The sequence below is a fragment of the Lissotriton helveticus genome, chromosome 7 (assembly GCF_964261635.1).
Source record: "Lissotriton helveticus chromosome 7, aLisHel1.1, whole genome shotgun sequence".
NCBI classification, from domain to species: Eukaryota; Metazoa; Chordata; class Amphibia; order Caudata; family Salamandridae; genus Lissotriton; species Lissotriton helveticus.
The window spans coordinates 253,451,412-253,469,233 of NC_136068.1; the positions used below are offsets into that span (position 1 = coordinate 253,451,412).

General features: G+C 42.8%; 1 protein-coding gene across 1 annotated transcript in view; it reads right to left on the minus strand.

The window, feature by feature from the left end:
* Nucleotides 1–211: 211 nt before the first annotated feature.
* Nucleotides 212–17,822, minus strand: part of PEDS1 (plasmanylethanolamine desaturase 1) — a 215,378-nt gene continuing 197,767 nt past the window's right edge. Inside the window, exons 5-6 of the mRNA XM_078652029.1 lie at nucleotides 14,644–14,856; nucleotides 212–1,422 (exon numbers count right to left, since the gene is read on the minus strand). Of these exons, the coding sequence (XP_078508155.1) occupies nucleotides 1,301–1,422; nucleotides 14,644–14,856 (335 nt within the window). The 3' untranslated portion in view covers nucleotides 212–1,300. The remainder of the gene's footprint in view (nucleotides 1,423–14,643; nucleotides 14,857–17,822) is intronic.

Consider the following 17,822-nt stretch of genomic DNA (forward strand, 5'->3'; position numbering starts at 1 on the left):
TGTAAGTACGTAGCCGACACAAAGGAAACAACATTATAGTAGCCAGGCAGAAATGTGTACGGTGTTACTGTGGTAAAAGGTAAAACACATCATCTAGGAAGATAAAACAATAACTGTCAATTCAATTCAATCCAATAAAGGGGGGGGGGCAGGTGAGAGGAACAATGCACAAGACAAAGCTTTGTGAAAGAACATAAACACAGACACAAACTTCAGCAAACAAGATTTCTTTAACAGGGTTAGCAGTATCCAGTTGCTTTTTGTTATAAATATATTATATACATTCAGATCAAATTAATTTTCCCATTACACAAACAAAAATATTTTAAGGCTTTGTATTATTTACAGAAAAAAGCAAGCACCTTAAAAAACATCATCACCCCTTAAACAATGCCCTTTTGCAGAGAAGAAATCCGATTCCTTTGCTCACGAGAACTTAACACAGGTATCCAGTACTAGGGCTACTCTCGACCAGTGTTAAGGAATATATACCAGCCTGAGCAACAAGCCCTTAAACTGACGTAAGTGCATGTGTGTGTCTGTATGTTTGGAGTAAACTAACATATACTGTCATTGCTTACAACATCACTTAACAAGATTCAGAATTCTGTTTGAGGACAGGAAACAAATGCATGGTTGTATAATTTGGGATTGCAACATTTGGGCTAGTCTGTGTCCTATGGCCAACAGCCTATGAAGCCAAGATCTTACTGCATATTGGGAAGACCCAGCTCAAAAATGAAGCTACAATTAGGAAGAACTATTCCTATCATTGTTGCAGAGCATGGTGGATTGGTTTGTTTGGTTACTTCGATATGCAGTTTTCATGCATTGTATTATAACAGGCTTTTCTCCACAATGCAATGACACTAAGACAGCATTCTCTCTTGCTACCCCTCATGTGTCTGACATCTAGCGACTGCTAAACGGTATATTAATGTTGATACAACAAATTATTATAGTTTCACCCAGGGTTTCCTTAGTGCAAGTTTTATTACATTCGCTTCTTTCTGGCTCATATGATGGTCTTATGAGAATCGGTATGGTGAAACTCTACCTAAAACATCAGCATAGACAGTTACACTGAAAAGCGCTGTGTGAACAGAAATCTAACCCTTCTTCTGCTCAAGTGACTGAAGATCAAAATGCCAAGTTCTTATTTGCAGGGTGTAGGTTAGCACTTTTATCTCCCGTTTAGAAGTCTGTTATTCTTTGCAAGTCTTGGATTTTTGGCTGATGGCTTATTTCTTAAAAAATATAGTTGGCAACAAGTCAGGGACAGCACAAGGCTGGCAATGTTTCATTTCACTTTTTGAGCCCACTTCAAGTCATCAGACCGTGGTTTCTCCCCGGTAAATCCATGAATTGTGTCTTCAAGGCGCCTCCAAAATCCAATCTTCTCCAATGGATAGTTCAACCAACCTGCAATTAAAGAGAAGATAAAACTCTGTAATAGGAACAAGTAACAGCAAAAGAGAATAGTGTTTTCAATACCACAAGCTAGATTGCAAACGTCATCAGTGAAGAAGCCAAACACATTCATGCACATGGAGAACCAGTGTAGTGATTTTTTATTGTTTCTCAATACACCTTAATGTTGCCTTCGACACATCAATATTAATACAGATGTAAACCAACAAGGCCCCTGTGTGTTTCTTAAAGTAATCTTCCTAGTTAGCAGAGATGCCCTGGATACAGGCTCACTTGAGAAGAATAAGTTACTTACCTGTAAAAGATGATCTACAGCATAGCATTAATGGCCTTTGATAGATTTAGACGGTGTTTGACTATTCTTTTGTGCCAAGCTGGACACTCTCCAGTTAAAATGAACATGAAGAATTTTTAAATAGCCATTCAGTCAACGGACTCTTTTCTTAAGCCAGTTCAGCACAGTTTTCCTATACATTTCCTGCCCTGCAGTGACTTCTGCCTTTGGCTACTCTTTTGATCAGAGTTTGCAGCATGAGTAACCAAACATGCAACATCAAAAACTAGAAAATTAACATATGAAAGACCAAGGAGGACACATCTGAAGCTATTAAAGATACCACAGCTGGAGAGCCACATTTACAAGTAAGTTACAGTCTTCTCCAGTATTGCTTCTTTTATAGGTTCATATGCCATTTGAATGGAGGACTACACAACGAGTATCTGCGAGGTGGATGAAGGGTAGCTCCATCATCAAAACAGGTTCTTCAGTGCCATCACCTCAGCCTCCGGGTACTGCATTGCTTGCATACAGTCCTAGGCGATGACCAGATGACTGCTTTTCATATGTCTAGCAGAGGTATGGTTTCCATAAATAAAACCATTGTAGTCCTGCTTTTTGTTGAGTGGCCTGAAACTCGCCAGACCTGTGGTCGTTGAACATTTTGGTGGGCAAACTTGATGCAGACAATTAACAATCCAGTGATGGAGCCTACAGGCAATGCATGCTTCAGCCTGGGGTGTCTAAAGGCCACAAAGCACCTAGATGTAGTTTACAATGATTTATCATTTTGTCCTAATAGTTAAGCACCCTCTTAACATTTACAATACACAGTGCTTATCAGTCTTGACTTGAACACCCGGCAAAGACTGGGTGACACAGAACTAGGAGACCCCTCCCGCGCAAATTTGGGTATGTCCAGAAACTGACTGTGTCAGGATAGAACTTGATTTCAAATGAACATGCTGACTCTCACCGATCCTCCTGGCAAAGGAGACCGCTACAAGTCATTTTCCATGTGAAGAATCTGAGCTCACAATCTTGCATAGGTTCCAAAGGTTTAGCTGTGGCACAGTTCAGCACCACAGTGAGCGCCCATCTCAACATTAGCTCTCTGAGCAGCGAAAAACTTAGGGAGCAGACCTTTAAGGAAGGTTGCATTATCAAAGCAAGAAGTGTTTATTGCATGTGTTGAAGGTTCTGGGCATCGCTGACTGAGCCGGGAAATCAAATATAGCCCAGCCAAAACAATGCATAATAAAATACTTTTTCGGGGTGTGCTGTACACATGCGTACCTACTACCACCATACAGTCAGCACAGCCTACAGCCGGCCAAGGTAGCCAGCTTTTACTGGGACAAACGGCCCGTGCTCGCTGCCCAGCCTAAACCGAGCACCAGCCACACTTCAAGCTGGACTGCACCCAGGGCAAGAGCCTCTTCAATAAGCTGGAGGAGAACGAGTGCCCCAAGACGGTCTACCCCTGGATGCAAGGAATGAATACATGCAACATTGAGCGTCGCCCCATCCTCTCTGCCTGCTCGCACTCCAGCCAAGCCTTCTTACTGCTCAAGCCTGCACAATCCATGCTCACACCTTCTGCCTGCTCAATCCTCTTGCCTGCCTGCTTCATCCATCCTTACACACACTGAGTACTCAGCCCTCTGGCTCCTCTACCGGCTCAGCCCTCTGTCCTCTACACTGCCTGCTTCATCTAACCCTGTTCATCCACGTGGGCTCTCTGCCTGCTCAGCCCTCTGACCCCCTCTGCCTACTCATCCATGTGGGCGGTTTGCCTGCTCAGTCTTCTGTCCTCAACGCTGCATGCTTCATCCACTCTGTTCATCAGTGTTGTCTTTCTGCCTGCTCAGCCTTCTCTCCCTCTGTGCCCCCTGCCTTCTCGGTGCCAGTTCGGCCTCCAGTGCTTTGGGCACTCGGGTGAAGTACGGTTGGCGTCAGAGAAGGCAAGACATACTCGAGAAGTTGTTTGCACAGGGTTAGCTTGAGGAGCACCCTCTTGGCAGCATTTCAGCTTCCCTCCCTCCGAAACAGTTGCCACTATTAAAACCCTAAATTAACCTGCAGGTAACCTTTGCAGAGACTCACAGCAGCAATGCAGCAAAATTCTGTAAAGGGACAAAACACAGCACGGGCATTCATACACAAACCCATCCATGCACAATGTGCCAGCATATATTCTGCTATCACATTTGATAGCGCTCCCTACTACGGTCAAGGCACTCTAGTGCTTTGTACAGATTTGTGCGAATGTATGCACATACGTAGAAACTACATCAGTGTACCAACATGCCTGTACATATATGCAGACAAAATGAACAATATGTAAGAGTACAAATTTACAATGTGCACATAAAGAGGTATACACAAAGTAAATTCAACAGCACACCACATAATTAAACTTCACTACATACTACTCCACAACACCAATCCACATAATTACACTATTACAACCCCACTCTAAATAGTTCCATTAGACTCAATACCACATCATTACTATCCACGTAATTCCACTGCACACCATGACACAATTGCACTACCCATACTCATCCCACACCACACTATTCCAAGCCACAAAATTCCACAGCTAACAATTTCAATCCAACCCACATGATTCCACTACACACCAAATACATCCACTTCATAAACATAAGTTAAAGACATTGTCATTTACAACGCCAACAGCTCTAACTTTCACAAATGGGAGTCCGATTACATTGCAAATGCTTGTCTTCTGGTGCATACTTCTGCCAGCAGATTACTTATCTTTTGAATAATTACCAAGTAGCACACCATTTTGAGGAGTGAATTGAAGGGATGGTAAAGAAAGGAAGTCCAGAACAGGCAAATGGGCCATTCCACTGTACTTCTGAATCTAAGCAGTAGTGGTCAGCAAAAGTATGAAGAACCATCATTGTTACCACTCTGCATGTTTCAGCCACAGGAGACCCCTTGCTAATGCCGAGGTAGAAGAGCTGGCCCTGGTGTAATGGGCCTTAAGCACTTTGGCGCAACACATTTTAACACAGAAGATAATCCACTAAAACATGGTTTGATTTTAAACAGCTTTTGCCTTCCTGTTGCGTGCGTACTCTTCAAAGAACTGGTCATCAATCCGGAAATCCCTGGTGAGGTCAATGCAAAAATTGACCACCATCTTTAGATCCAGCCTATGTAGCCCTCGCCGCCTCCTCTGTACGATGTGGAGAGAGAAAAAGAACCGGTGGTAATGGGTTGACCCATTTGGGGAAAAACAAGCAAAAAGAGGATTTACGGCGATTGCAACTCACCGACACGTCTTGCTGAAGCAATGGTAAGTAGAAAGATCCATTAAAATAAGATCTTAATGTATTGCACAACCAGATCTGGAAATACAAACAATTACTACACTCTCGGACCACAATACTGGAATCAGGTTCTGTCAAACTTCAGGAAACCCCAATACTATTATATGCAATGAAATGGAGTAAGTGCAAAGACATGATCTGGGGTTTGTTTGTACAGCGCCCTCATCTCACCCAAACACTCCATATTACTGAAAGACCCTAAAATGTGTTGACAAAAAATAATAGGTAAAACCTATAGAGATAAAGACTGGGGAAATATCCTTAAAACACATGACTAAGAACTATGAAAGACCCGCTTGAAATACCTATAATTCAAAATGTTACAGTACTTGGTATTAGATCCTTACAAAACTATACATAGCGAAGCTGACGAGAGAAGACTTGAGCTAGAGATGCAAGTCTCATGAATAGGACTTTTTTCATAGTCATGATGAGATATTGGGTAGTGTGGCATTTCCTACACAACACTATTCTTCATTCACACCATCCACTATGGGGCAATGCATGACACCTCCACACACTGGTGGAGACAGATAGTAGCTACCTTTTCAATAATAACAATATGTATTCTTTGACACTGACTTGCAGTGAAATTGACCACACTTGAAGAATCGGCCCCAGGAACATTTTCGCCTTTCAGCACATGGGACACCTAATTTACAGGTTAGTACACCAGACAGATCCTTCTCTTTTTTATAACGGCACAACGTGTCCATGAAATTAAATATATATTTAAAAAAGTATACATCCCCCCCCAAATACCCATAACACCATTCCACCCCACCATCTTTCCCATAAGGTACAAATAAGCTTTGTCCCAAAATGCAAAACACCTTTTGAATGTTGACCCGGTAAGATACCGGTCAGTAATAAATATGGATAAACAATTCATAATAACCCACTAGGAATTAACAGAAATAAATGCCATCATTGACACAAGTTGGTTAGCTTAGCTTGTGGAACATATACTGACTTTACCACTACATATCATTTTGCTTGTTATTGTTCTTTATACAACTGTGAAACACTCGAAAAAGACTCCTGTGAACAGTAAGCCGAAATGACCTTGCCTTCCTTACTAATTTACCTGGACATTCGTGAACAGTTTTTTTTCCAACAAAGATTCAATGATGGAAAAGCCTTAATTTTAGGTCAACGTCTTTATACTGTTTAACTATCTCCATTTTTCTTTTGCAGCATCAATTCTGTTCTGCTATGTTTAGAAACCCTTCAGGATAGCAGCTGACAAGTTTTTTTTGTTTTTTTTTGCCACAAAACGTCACTCACACTTTACTATAAGTGATACAAGGATAAGTGATACAAGGATGCTACTTCATATGTCTTTCTCAAACAACGACCTTATCAGAGAGAACCCGTGAGTGGGTTACTCCTTTAATGACAGCAGGCCAGTAGAATGCAGCTTGCTTTTTTTTTTTTTAAAAATGCCACCTCACAGAAGTATTCTGATGACTCATCATAATCTTTAGCCAACAACGCATTCGGGAACTGCTGAAGTGTACACTATTCTCGACACGGACAGTACAGTAGATCAATACTCTGCAAAAAAAAAAAGTGAAACTTCCACTGCAGTACATTTTCCACCACTGGGAAGTTTCTAAGACTGCAACTGATATTTTCCACAAGAGAGATAGCGTTTGGACAAATGTGACTCCCTTTCATTCCTAATCAGCAGCAAAAACACGGTCAAATGTAAATGTAAATGTCATGGTACTTATAGAGCGCACTGTCACCAGACGGTCACCTTGCGGTGTCGCCTATGCGGCTTCCTGGCGCTGATACTCATACCGCTGTGGAACCCCTCCTGGCTTTCCCTGTGAAGTGTCCACTCCTGGGCACCCCCAGGGTGAAGCCAGGCATCCTTAGCGCTGTTGGGGCCGGTGTGGAGGCTAAGCAAGCTATTGCCCAGAGTTGCAGCGTGGGGCCCGTGATTAGAATAGGCACCGAGGCGAGAATTAACAGGTCCGAGGAAATTGAGCCCGAGACCCCGCCGAGGCGGGAATCGAATCCTGGTCCCTGGCCAGAACTCTGCATCAGGGTCTGCCGCTCTAACCATTGAGCCACACTCCTCCACGGTCATATCCCTCTGTCCAAATACTCTACCGCGCAGACATTTTCCAACCACAAAAAAAAAAAAAACTTGCCATTGTACTGCAAGTGTTCACAAATATGCCTTCTGCAAACACTTAAAAGTCAGTTATCCCAATAGGTGTAGCAAACGTTTAGCCCTCCCGACTTTGGAGGGGGGGGGGGGGCACAGTGCCAAAGGATGGGACCGGGTTCTAGGGAGGGTAGGGTAGCACTTTGAGCTTATTACTCTAACCAGCCATAGAGAAGTGCAGAACTCTGCTGGGCAGTCGGACAGCCGGCTACTGTACAATTCATTCACACCCTATCAAAAAAAAATGCTCTGTAAATGTGAAGCAATTTAACATTGGAGGCTACAAATTAAATTGGTACTGTTAGATTGATTCATGAAAGCAGCAAAAGTTCAGAAAACAGAATCTAGTGTGGGCAACCGGTGCCTTAAAAGAAGCACTGGTTTGTGCTGATAAAAAAGGAGCATGCAATAAGAGAAAAAAAAGACAGGGATATGCTAGAGTCTAGCATATTAATTCATCTTTTAGAAATTATACAAAATACCGAAAAGCTCCAATTTTTCCAATCAAAATAAAAGCTCAGTTTTTTGTTGAGCTTTTCGTTTGTGTATTAAATAAACATTTAATAATTTGTGTGTTTGATATGTAATTAGTTCTATAATTTTGTGCATCGTTTTAAGGTTCAATTCATAGATTGCTTAAGGGGGGGTCAAAATGTTAAGAACCACTGCTCTAGAAGCCAAAAAACATTGCTCAATAGTCCATATAACCTCAATAGAGAAGGTAACTGAACAAGACAAGGCTGTAGGAAAGAACATCTCTCTCAATCGGAATTAAAACTGAACCCAAAGACGGAGTGAGTTTTCAGGATCCCCTTGCCCCATCGGAGTACAATCTGTAGGGATTGCAGTTCATTTATGCACTTGGTTGATTTTATGACATTAAGAAAGGAGCTTCATTTAGTTTATATGAAAAGGTTTATAAAGCGCTGGCTAGACCCAAAGGTATCAGAGTGCTTTACATGAGGAAGGACATCGTTTTTAATAACATAGTAACAAAGTTACATCAGTTGCTGGAGCATAGTTCCACGAGTTAAAAAAGCATAGCATAAACCTAAGGGGGAGTGGGGAGGAAATACAATGGGGAGATGAGGAAAAACAGTGTCCAGCGTCCGGCCGGGTAGCTGACAGCCAAGGGTTGAACCAGAGCCAAACTCCTCTATAGCTGCATAGGACTGCTCCACCGGTCCTCGGCCAAAGGTTACTCGGGCACCGCAGTACATACAGAAAGTTCTAGATTCCGCCAAGGGGGGCATCGTCAAAAAGTTCCATCGTGAGCGCCGGTCACGGTGTGTGGAGCTGGGCTCTGAGCGGTAGTAGGATCATTTCCAAGCCTCTGCTGTCTGTGACTCCCTTGTCACGGTGGTCTCTCTCAGAGGGGTCTCAAACTCCAGAGCACGGATGCTGGATCCCTCCCAATAAGGGAAGAAGGGGAGCTTTGGTGAAAAGCCCACTCATGGCGGCCAACTTACGGACAGTCGGGCTGGTAGAGAAAGACCCTCACTACAGTAGGGGAATTGTGAGTTGGGTCGCTGGTACAGAAGCCTGGGAGACTGCTGCCCCAATACAGCAAATGTTGAAAGTAGCAGGTAGAGACCAGTACATTAACATGTGTTGGGAACCATTTTGATCGTAGCGTATTCAAAAGCAGTTACACTCAAGGACTAAAATGGGTGAGAGCAGGTTAGAGCGGGTCAAGGGGCCACAGAGTGTAGAGAGCGCTGTCAAACTTTGGGGTCCGCAATAACACGGGAAACAAATATTGCGGTGAGAAGAGAGTAGATGAGGATCGAGGGAAATTTTGGCCGCCATTTTAAAGACAGGCAGTTACCGGCAGTATCCCCAGAGCGGTCGCTGCGAGGGGCGAAAAACTGCGCTGAGAAGGTAAAGCCAAAAAGGGCACCTTGATCAGAGGGTCTCAAATTGCTTTGTTCTGCAAGAATCGGCTGTACAGTGAAGAGAACAGAAGAAGCTCACAGAACTGTGATCGGGAGCGTTGGCCATATCGGAGCCAAAGCGATGATCAAAAGCTGTAGTTTTCGACTTGAAATGATGCCTTTGTAAGAGTGATTTGTCGGCTTGAGTGTCTCCTCCTTCAGGGCCCAATGGAGTTCGCACATTCTGCTCCTTGCTAGACCGGGTAGCTCAAAAACCACCCCCGTCGCGGCTCCAGAGAGAGAGCAGTTGAAAGAGGCTCTTCCGAGGATAGGCTCCAGGGCTCGGACGACAGTGGAGGGGTCAGTCGTGTGCAACCGATGAGGTGAGCAGCGTCTCCGGATTCAGTATGGTGTCGGTGGCATCAGTGGGGGCAGGTCAGGGAAGGATATTCCACAGAATTGAGGCCGCAGCCCGGGAGCTCCCGTTCAGGGCTCCGTTCCGCCGGCCATCTTAAGTCTAATCAACGTGCGGTGTACAACTACCCTAACTAACCATCTAACCAGCAGCAATGACACTGTTGTATCCCTCTGTCCAATTACTCTACCTCGCAGAAATTTTGCAACCACAAAAAAAAAAACTTACCAATGTAATTCAAGTGTTGACAAATATGCCTTCTGCATACACTTAAAAGTCAGTTTTCCCAATAGGTGTAGCAAATGTTTAGACCTGCTAACTTTGGGGGGCAAAAATCACAGTGCAAAAGGATGGGACAAGGTTCTAGGGAGGGCAAGGCTGCACTTAGAGCGTATTACTCTAACCAGCCATGGAGAAGTGCAGAACTCTGCTAGGCAGTCAGACAGCCGGCTACTCTACCAATCATTCACACCTTATCAAAAGAAAATGCTCTGTAAATGTGGAGCAATTTAAAATTGGAAGCTAAAAATTAAGTTGGTAAAGTTGGTACTGTTAGATTGATTCATGAAAGCAGCACAAGTTCAGAAAACTGAATCTAGTATGGGAAACCGGTGCCTTAAAAGAAGCACTGGTTTGTGCTGATAAGAAAAGGAGCATGCAATAAGAGCAAAAAAGACAGGGATATACTAGAGTCTAGCATATTAATTCGTCTTTTAGAAATTGAACAAAATACTGAAAAGCTCCAACCTTTCCAATAAAATAAAAGCTCAGTTTTTTGTTGAGCTCTTCGTTTGTGAATTAAATAAACATTTAATAATTTGTGTATTGGTTTGTAATTAGTTCTGTAATTTTGTGCATTGTTTTAAGGTTCAATTCACAGATTGCTTAAGAGGGGTCAAAAGGTTAAGAACCACTGCTCTAGAAGCCAAAAACATTGCTCAATAGTCCATATAACCTCAGTAGAGAAGGTAACTGAACAAGACAAGGCTGTAGGAAAGAAGATCTCTCTCAATCAGAATTAAAACTGAACCTACGGACCGAGTGAGCTTTCCGGATCACCTTGCCCCAACGGAGTATAATCTTTAGGGATTGCATTTCAGTTATGCACTTGGCTGATATTATGCCATTAAGAAAGAAGCTTCATGTCACGCAAGTTCAATTTTGGGGACTGTTGGCACCTGACTGGAGGTAAGGGTAGATTGGGTGTATCACCTATTTTTAGGGTAGCCTGTTTCAATAGGTAGGCACCAAAGCCAGTAGTGATGGCTATGCAGCCCAAAGACAGGAAAGAGTCACAAAATAAGTTACTATGAGCAAGTGAGCAGGTTTATCAATTTAAAAATGACCTAATAACTTCAGTGATGTGTTAATGAACTGGCAGTTGCCTCTACAGCCAAGTTCTTTGCTAGCAGGTCAAGTTGGGCAAAGTCACCTCTCAGGAAACATGTACTTAAGTTGAGCACTTGCAGAGCGGAGAGCAGAATCCACACTCAATGACAGACTCTCTTACTTGGAAAGAGGTAAATGTGATGAATCTGAAGTACAGAGAGCATATTTGAAATCAAAATTGTTTGCCGAGCGGCAACCACCAGGAAAACTAAATATTGTAGTTTGCCCCTGATCTTCTGAGGCACTGCTGGTATTCGATGATCGCAATGGAAGTCATACAGCAATGCTCCTGTCCAGTCCAACCTCAAGCATAAAACTAGCTGCATGTGAAACTCCGAGAAATCGTAAAAACATCAATGTTTTTCCCACAGTAGCACTGGAATACAGAGCTCAACATTTTGTGGTGCATCAACCCCTTGTGTGTAGATGTATTTATTTAAGATGTTTATGTAACACGGAGCAAGCCACAAAGGCAATAGAGAACTTTACACAGAACAAGATAGGTAATAGTTAACAAGTTTGAGCTGAAAGAGGTATCTAGGATTAGAACAAAGGGAGGCTGTCAGTTAGAAGATACAGATGAATAGGCAGGATAATGTTTTTGAACACATGAGTCTACTAAAGGTTTGCTGAAGGTTGAGAGCATCAGGGATGGGGTTCCATAGTCTTGGAACTAAGCAGGAGAAGGCTTGGTTAGCTGCTTTTCTTTTCTTTGTTCAAGCAATTTTGAGGTGGTACTCGCCTGCTCTGTGGAGTTTGTCTTTGAGGTGAGATGAAAGATTGGTGTGGATAACCTTGCGAGTAATGCAGTTGATTTTAAAATTGATGTGGGCTTCTAGTGGCAGCCAGAGTAGACTGCGATTTGTTAAGTATTGGGATGATATGGTCCGATTTCTGTATAAGAGACAAAATAGGATGCTGCAGTAAGAGGTTGGAAGATTTCAGTCGACCAGCAAGAAGCGGGTTACCTCCATCAATATGCAATAGCACAAGGGATTCAGCGTCAGCTCTGCAACCTGCTGGAGGAATAGAGGGTTAGCTATTCCTCAGGTGGTGTACATGATTTGACAGTAGTATGGTTAGCTTATTGTTGTATTTGTTTACGTTGAGGTTGAAGTCTTAGACAAAACAAAGGGATTTAACTGATTATGCTAGAGAAGGAGTAATGCAGAATAGGAAAAAGAACCCCGGCAACCTTTGGCTCTTAGAGAGGAGTTGTCAGTATAGAGTAGTATGAACTCTGTTTTATGGATTTCGTTTTTTGATAGAAGCCTGACATCCATTTAATTAGCATTTCCAAAAAGAGTGTGAAAAAGATCCAACATGATTTGAATTCCTGAACATGTAACATACCCCCCCATTCAGAGCCCTTGCTGTAGGTACTACATTAATGAAACCCCAAGATCGGATAAAATAACATTTAATGAATATCACTGAAATATATTAAATAACTATTACTTTTACAGTGGCAAGGCACATCATGGAGGAAGAAAATATTTACCCCAAATCGGATTTTTGATAACTAACCATACTCTAAATCTCTCATGAGATAGATCGTCACAAGAGGTAACTACACAAAGAAGCATGGTGGATAAATGAAGTTGTTGCTCTTCACTCATGAGGAATGAATGAACAGATTACCCGTGCAACATATGATGCGATGCAACATTTAATAAAAACACATATCAAGCACATTCCATTTTAAAAATATCTTGGATCCTCTATTTATGCCACTATACCTCTAAAAACAGACAAAACTGATGTTTGGGGGATTTATGACAATGGTTTCTGGACTAATTTAGCCTGGAGAAAGTGGGCTGGTGCATAAGGTATCAACTGCACAAAAGAGTAATCAATATTGAAAGGTGATGTGCATATACAATGCATGCTAACCCGAAAAACCATGAAGAAATCCCTGTGTACATGATTGGTAATAGCAGACTATTAAAAGACGTTTTGGACATGCAAAAAGTAGGAGAGTAAAACTATTAAAGTTCTCCAACACTGGAACGAATCTTCAAGCGTACCCTTTCTAATTACTGAAGGTAATGTATCGCGTTGTGAGGCAATGGCTATGTGCAAGTAAGAGGAGGTGTATATCTATGTATACACATGTACTGTATAAGTATTTAAAGTTCTGAATCAACAGCTTTGTAGCAAGCTCCATACCCTTAGATGACATAGATAACCACATGTTAAGTATGACAAAGAGACAGAACCCAAAGGTGATTTATGTACATTTGTGCTTACAGATAGCTTTAACTAAAATTATTTTCCAGAAATCAGGTTTACACTGTGCGCAATCTTATGCCAGTCGTTTATTTATACAGGTAAAAAAGTATAAAATGCCATGAATATAAACAAGAGATTTGAAAAACAAAGAATACATGTACATTTACAATTAATTGTGAATTGCACTGCAAATGAAATACAAACCCAGCGGTATATGTAAACCCCTCCCCCACATGAGCAACAACTGCTGATTAATCCGAATCCACTTCTGAAAAAAATACTTTTTCAAGGGACTTGCTTGTTCAGGCTGTGGTTAAGTTTCAGAGCTTCAAGCAAGGAGTGTACTACAAGCTACTAACCACTTGCTGATTCAGGTTACGGTTTAGTGGGGAGCCAGTTTACAAACAGGCCCCAAAATAAATACATCTGCTTGCTTTACAATTATCAAGTCTGGATTTGTTTCAAATTGCTATGGGTCTGATAGTCAAAGTCCTTTTAGGATCGCAAAACTAGTGATTCACAAAATCACGAGGTTGGAGACCCCAAAATTACATTCTCTTATGTACTAATCTCATTGTGTTAGTCGAAATAAAAATTCTAAAATGCAAAATGAGTTTTGCTACCCATATCAAATCGCATTTAGGAAGGGGCATTCTTATGTAATTGTGATTCGGTATATGTATTACAAAACCTATTAGATACCGAAACCTCAAAGCAGCTGATCACTGATTCACAAAGGGGTACTCTTCGGACCTCTTCCCCTTTGGGAATTGTGTCAAGAGAATACGGGGAGCAGGCAGTGGTCCAGGGAACCACTGTCTCTGCAACCTGATGTTTTGCTCAAAAGCAACATTTAAAAAAATAATAATAAAGTTTCTTTTTATTTAAAGCAGCACCAGTTCCTTCAATTGACACAGCCTGTTTAAAAAAAAAAAAAAAAAAGTTTCACTGTTTGGGAACGGAAATGCCAGGACAAAGATCTGATGCCCATTACAGGGGTCCACCCCTGAATTTGTGGCCAACCATGGGAGTCCCACATCGCGATCAGCTAAATAAATATTCATTAGATAGACCATATTGCAACCCCCCCAATTCACAACGCGACATGGGTAGACCTGCAAATTGGATTCCCATTTGCAAAGCAGATGATGTGCATATTGTATATGGTTTGGGAACGAAAATAGCAAGTCCTTAGTGATGAACATTCCAAAAAAAGCAAAGGCACAAAAATTCTGTCACTCCCAAAGTAAAATGATAGGAGTCTTTTATGCTGACCAAAAAACACTGTCAGAGGGAACTGATGGAAAGTGCCAACAGAATAAAGTACATTAGCTCTCCAACAGAAGCCCTGCATTTAAAGCTCAACATGTGTGTTGGGATTCATAGACTGGTCAACAGTTGCTATAAAAAAAAAAAGAAATTGGCAACAATTTGTTGTTAAAATGACGTTCTTGGTTGTAATGATATGAATTGCAAATTACCTGTAGTAATACAGAAATAGGTCTCATGCGGCGACACATGGTGGATGCGATGATGCTTCCGAGGTAATATGATGTGGCAGTCCTGCAGGAAGACGACCCAACAAGGAAGACCGAAGTAGGTATGAGACCATTTGTGAATCTGGTTTGTTAACGTCACAAATATGGCAAGGGCAAACACGAAGCAATCCCACGGATATGTTCTATGTATTGCTTCTACAAAAGAGGAAAATTAAAGGACAAAAATCAGAGAATCCCTCAGAAAATATCTCCATAGGCAACACACAATCACTATCATTAAATTATGCCTTCATGTCTAGTAAACAGCTCAACATAATTTCAAGTGTACTTGAAAACGCAACAAATCTTAACTACAAAAGGGAAATTGCAGTTATTTGAAGTACACAGAGGTGAGAATCACGCTTGCTTTTTTTTCTATTTGGTTTTTAACATTTTTCTGGGGGGAACAATACATCATTGTTGATTGAGATATACACAGACATGACCATGCAGTTGGTTTACTTTCTACAGTATCAGCTGGTATGTGGCAAGTCTTGTGTTTTAACAAGTACCCTATTGATACTAGGCAATATTGCGGATAGTATATTCTAATATTTATGGTAACCTGCCCTTTCATGATGGCATGTCAATTGGATGTATATGTGGGGATTCAGCTGAGAGGAATGTAGCTTTTGTTGAACTGGGGGGGGGGGGGGGGGGCTGGTCATTAACTGGAGATACACTGAGGGGGTATGGAAGGAGAGGGATATAAATGAATAATGTTCGCGGAAGGAGAGGGATATAAATGAATAATGTTCGCGCAAGACGAGTGTAAGGGGAGTGTTTGTTCCCATGGGTTTCGGAGGTGGCCACCCATGATAGCTACTTATTTATTTACTCTCTGTATATTGGTTTAGCGTATCACACATGCTTTCTTTACTGCATACATTCACACACTTGACACTTTACAGTTAGTTATTCCTATGCTTCCTTCTATTCAGATCCTATGGAAGAGACAAGCATTTTCAGATGTAAGTCATATAGAAACCATTCTTGCTGAGAAGCACAGATCAACAAATGCAAAAGAAACAATTGATGGATGGAATGCTGAACAATGCAAACATTCACCCCCAGTCACAAGGATCTAGGTTTAATCCACCATTATTTTGCTGACCACACCACCCCCACCCCAGTTTGGACTCATCCATATGCAAATCAGTCTTGACCCAGTTCCCCATGGAGACAGTCCAACCTGAACTGCCAAGCCAGGTCCGCCCTAGACTGGAAACAAGCATCCTGAGACCAGTTTTAGGGTATCACCCCTCATCAGCCAGGATAGCTTGAATCCAGTGGTGCAGTGAGCACGGGACCCACATCTGGGTATACCCTTCCCACTTAATGCAAAAGACACAAAAACAACTACATATTAAGGGAAAATGCTCCATGAAGAAATAAAGACAGTTTCAGTCATTTTAGCAAAGTATGTAAGAATGTGAAGAAAATAGGGGGGGGGGGGGTCAGGAGTGGAACTGTTGAAAGTTATCAAGCAAACAACTCTTACTTCAACGTAAAATGGATGAATTGGCAAGAGATCAGGAATCGATTGAGAAGGGAACCCCTCAATCGCAGTCATTGACTAGCACTCTAAGTGATGTTACAAAAGATTCAACAGGTTCATTTTGGACTAGAGTTCATGAGAAAAACATGTGCATGTTCACCACTAGGCTTAACACGAGAATACAGAATACCTAAACAGAGTTGCTTTGTTGCTGTTAAAACACTAGATGGCACTAAAGGAGAAAAAATACTGTAGTTTGGCTAATCCTTCGATATGAAATTTGCTGCCTGGTTTACTTTATTGCAAAAGAACAGAGGGTTTTGAGCGCTGTGATTGGAATTCGTTGCCGGAGACGATAGACGGTGAGGTAAAAAGACGTGTTTTCTTTATAAATACAATCGACCAAACATGATGCACGTTAAGCTTATAGCACGGAGTGTAGCACTGTCAGCTGAATGTCGTGTGTGCTTAACAGACAGAGCGCGTAGTACCTCAGAGAAGCATTAGGCATATAATTGTCAGACGCCAATAAATCACATATATGACCTGTGGTGACCGCAGGGGCAGTGATATACCTAGGGCACGAAGTGGGGCCTACTTATACTCAGGACACAATAAACCACACTCTCTGGCTATTTGCTAATGGCCGAAGACCCCGAGCGGTCTCGCGCCCCTTTATTTATACCCAGGGGCTAAACCCGCGGCTGAGGTGTATGCGTGCGTGTGTGCGTGCACGGACGGGCCGGGTGGCTCAGTCACTACATCCCTCCAAACTCACAGATCAATAGTCCAGGTCACGAGACCTTTTTGCGGGAGTCCAGTTTGCAGGCATAGTCCCTCAGTCTCTGGCTAGGAGTCGGGATAGGCCTTAGATGGTACCTCTGGCTCCGTTGACTCTCCGTCGCTCCGTCACCTTTGGGTTGCTCCACCTGATCCCGGGTCTCTCCTGGGGCGCTGTCCTGGATGTCTCTCCTTTCCGGTTCAGGTCTCGGTATGGGTGTTTCCACTTCCCGCTGGCTTGTCTGCATCTCGTTGACATCCTGCTCGTTACCCATGGGCTCCGCCTCCTCCGCTGGTTGACTGGCCTCTTCGCGCCCGCGGGGGACACGCTTGAACCATGACACATTACGTGTCACTGCTCTTGTGCCTCGGGCTGCGGATATCATGGTGCCTTGGATGTTAACGATTTCCCACACCTCGGGTTCATAGGCGGTGTCATACTTCCAGTTTAGGTGTCTTTGTTTGAGGACAACCATGTCGCCAACCACCAGAGACCTGGGCTGGGCTCTCCGAGCCCGGCTGGATTTTTCGTTGTTGTGTCTTCTTCTCTCTTGCGTGGCATTTTGGTCTAGTTCTGGAGGGCACCAGGACGGCACCATCGGAACACAGTCTCTTGGCGCTTTCTTGAACAGCAGATGCGCCGGAGCGCACCGGGGAGTGGGGTGTTTGCCGGTACGCACTCAGACATGCATTCTTCCGCGTCTTCTCCTCCCTCAACACCGATTTGGAGAGCGTGGTTCAAAGTCCTCATAAATCTCTCGACCTCGCCATTTGCCTGTGGCCATTGTGGGGTGACTTTCCGGTGGTGTATTCCTCTCGCTGTCAGATACGTCTGGAAATCTTT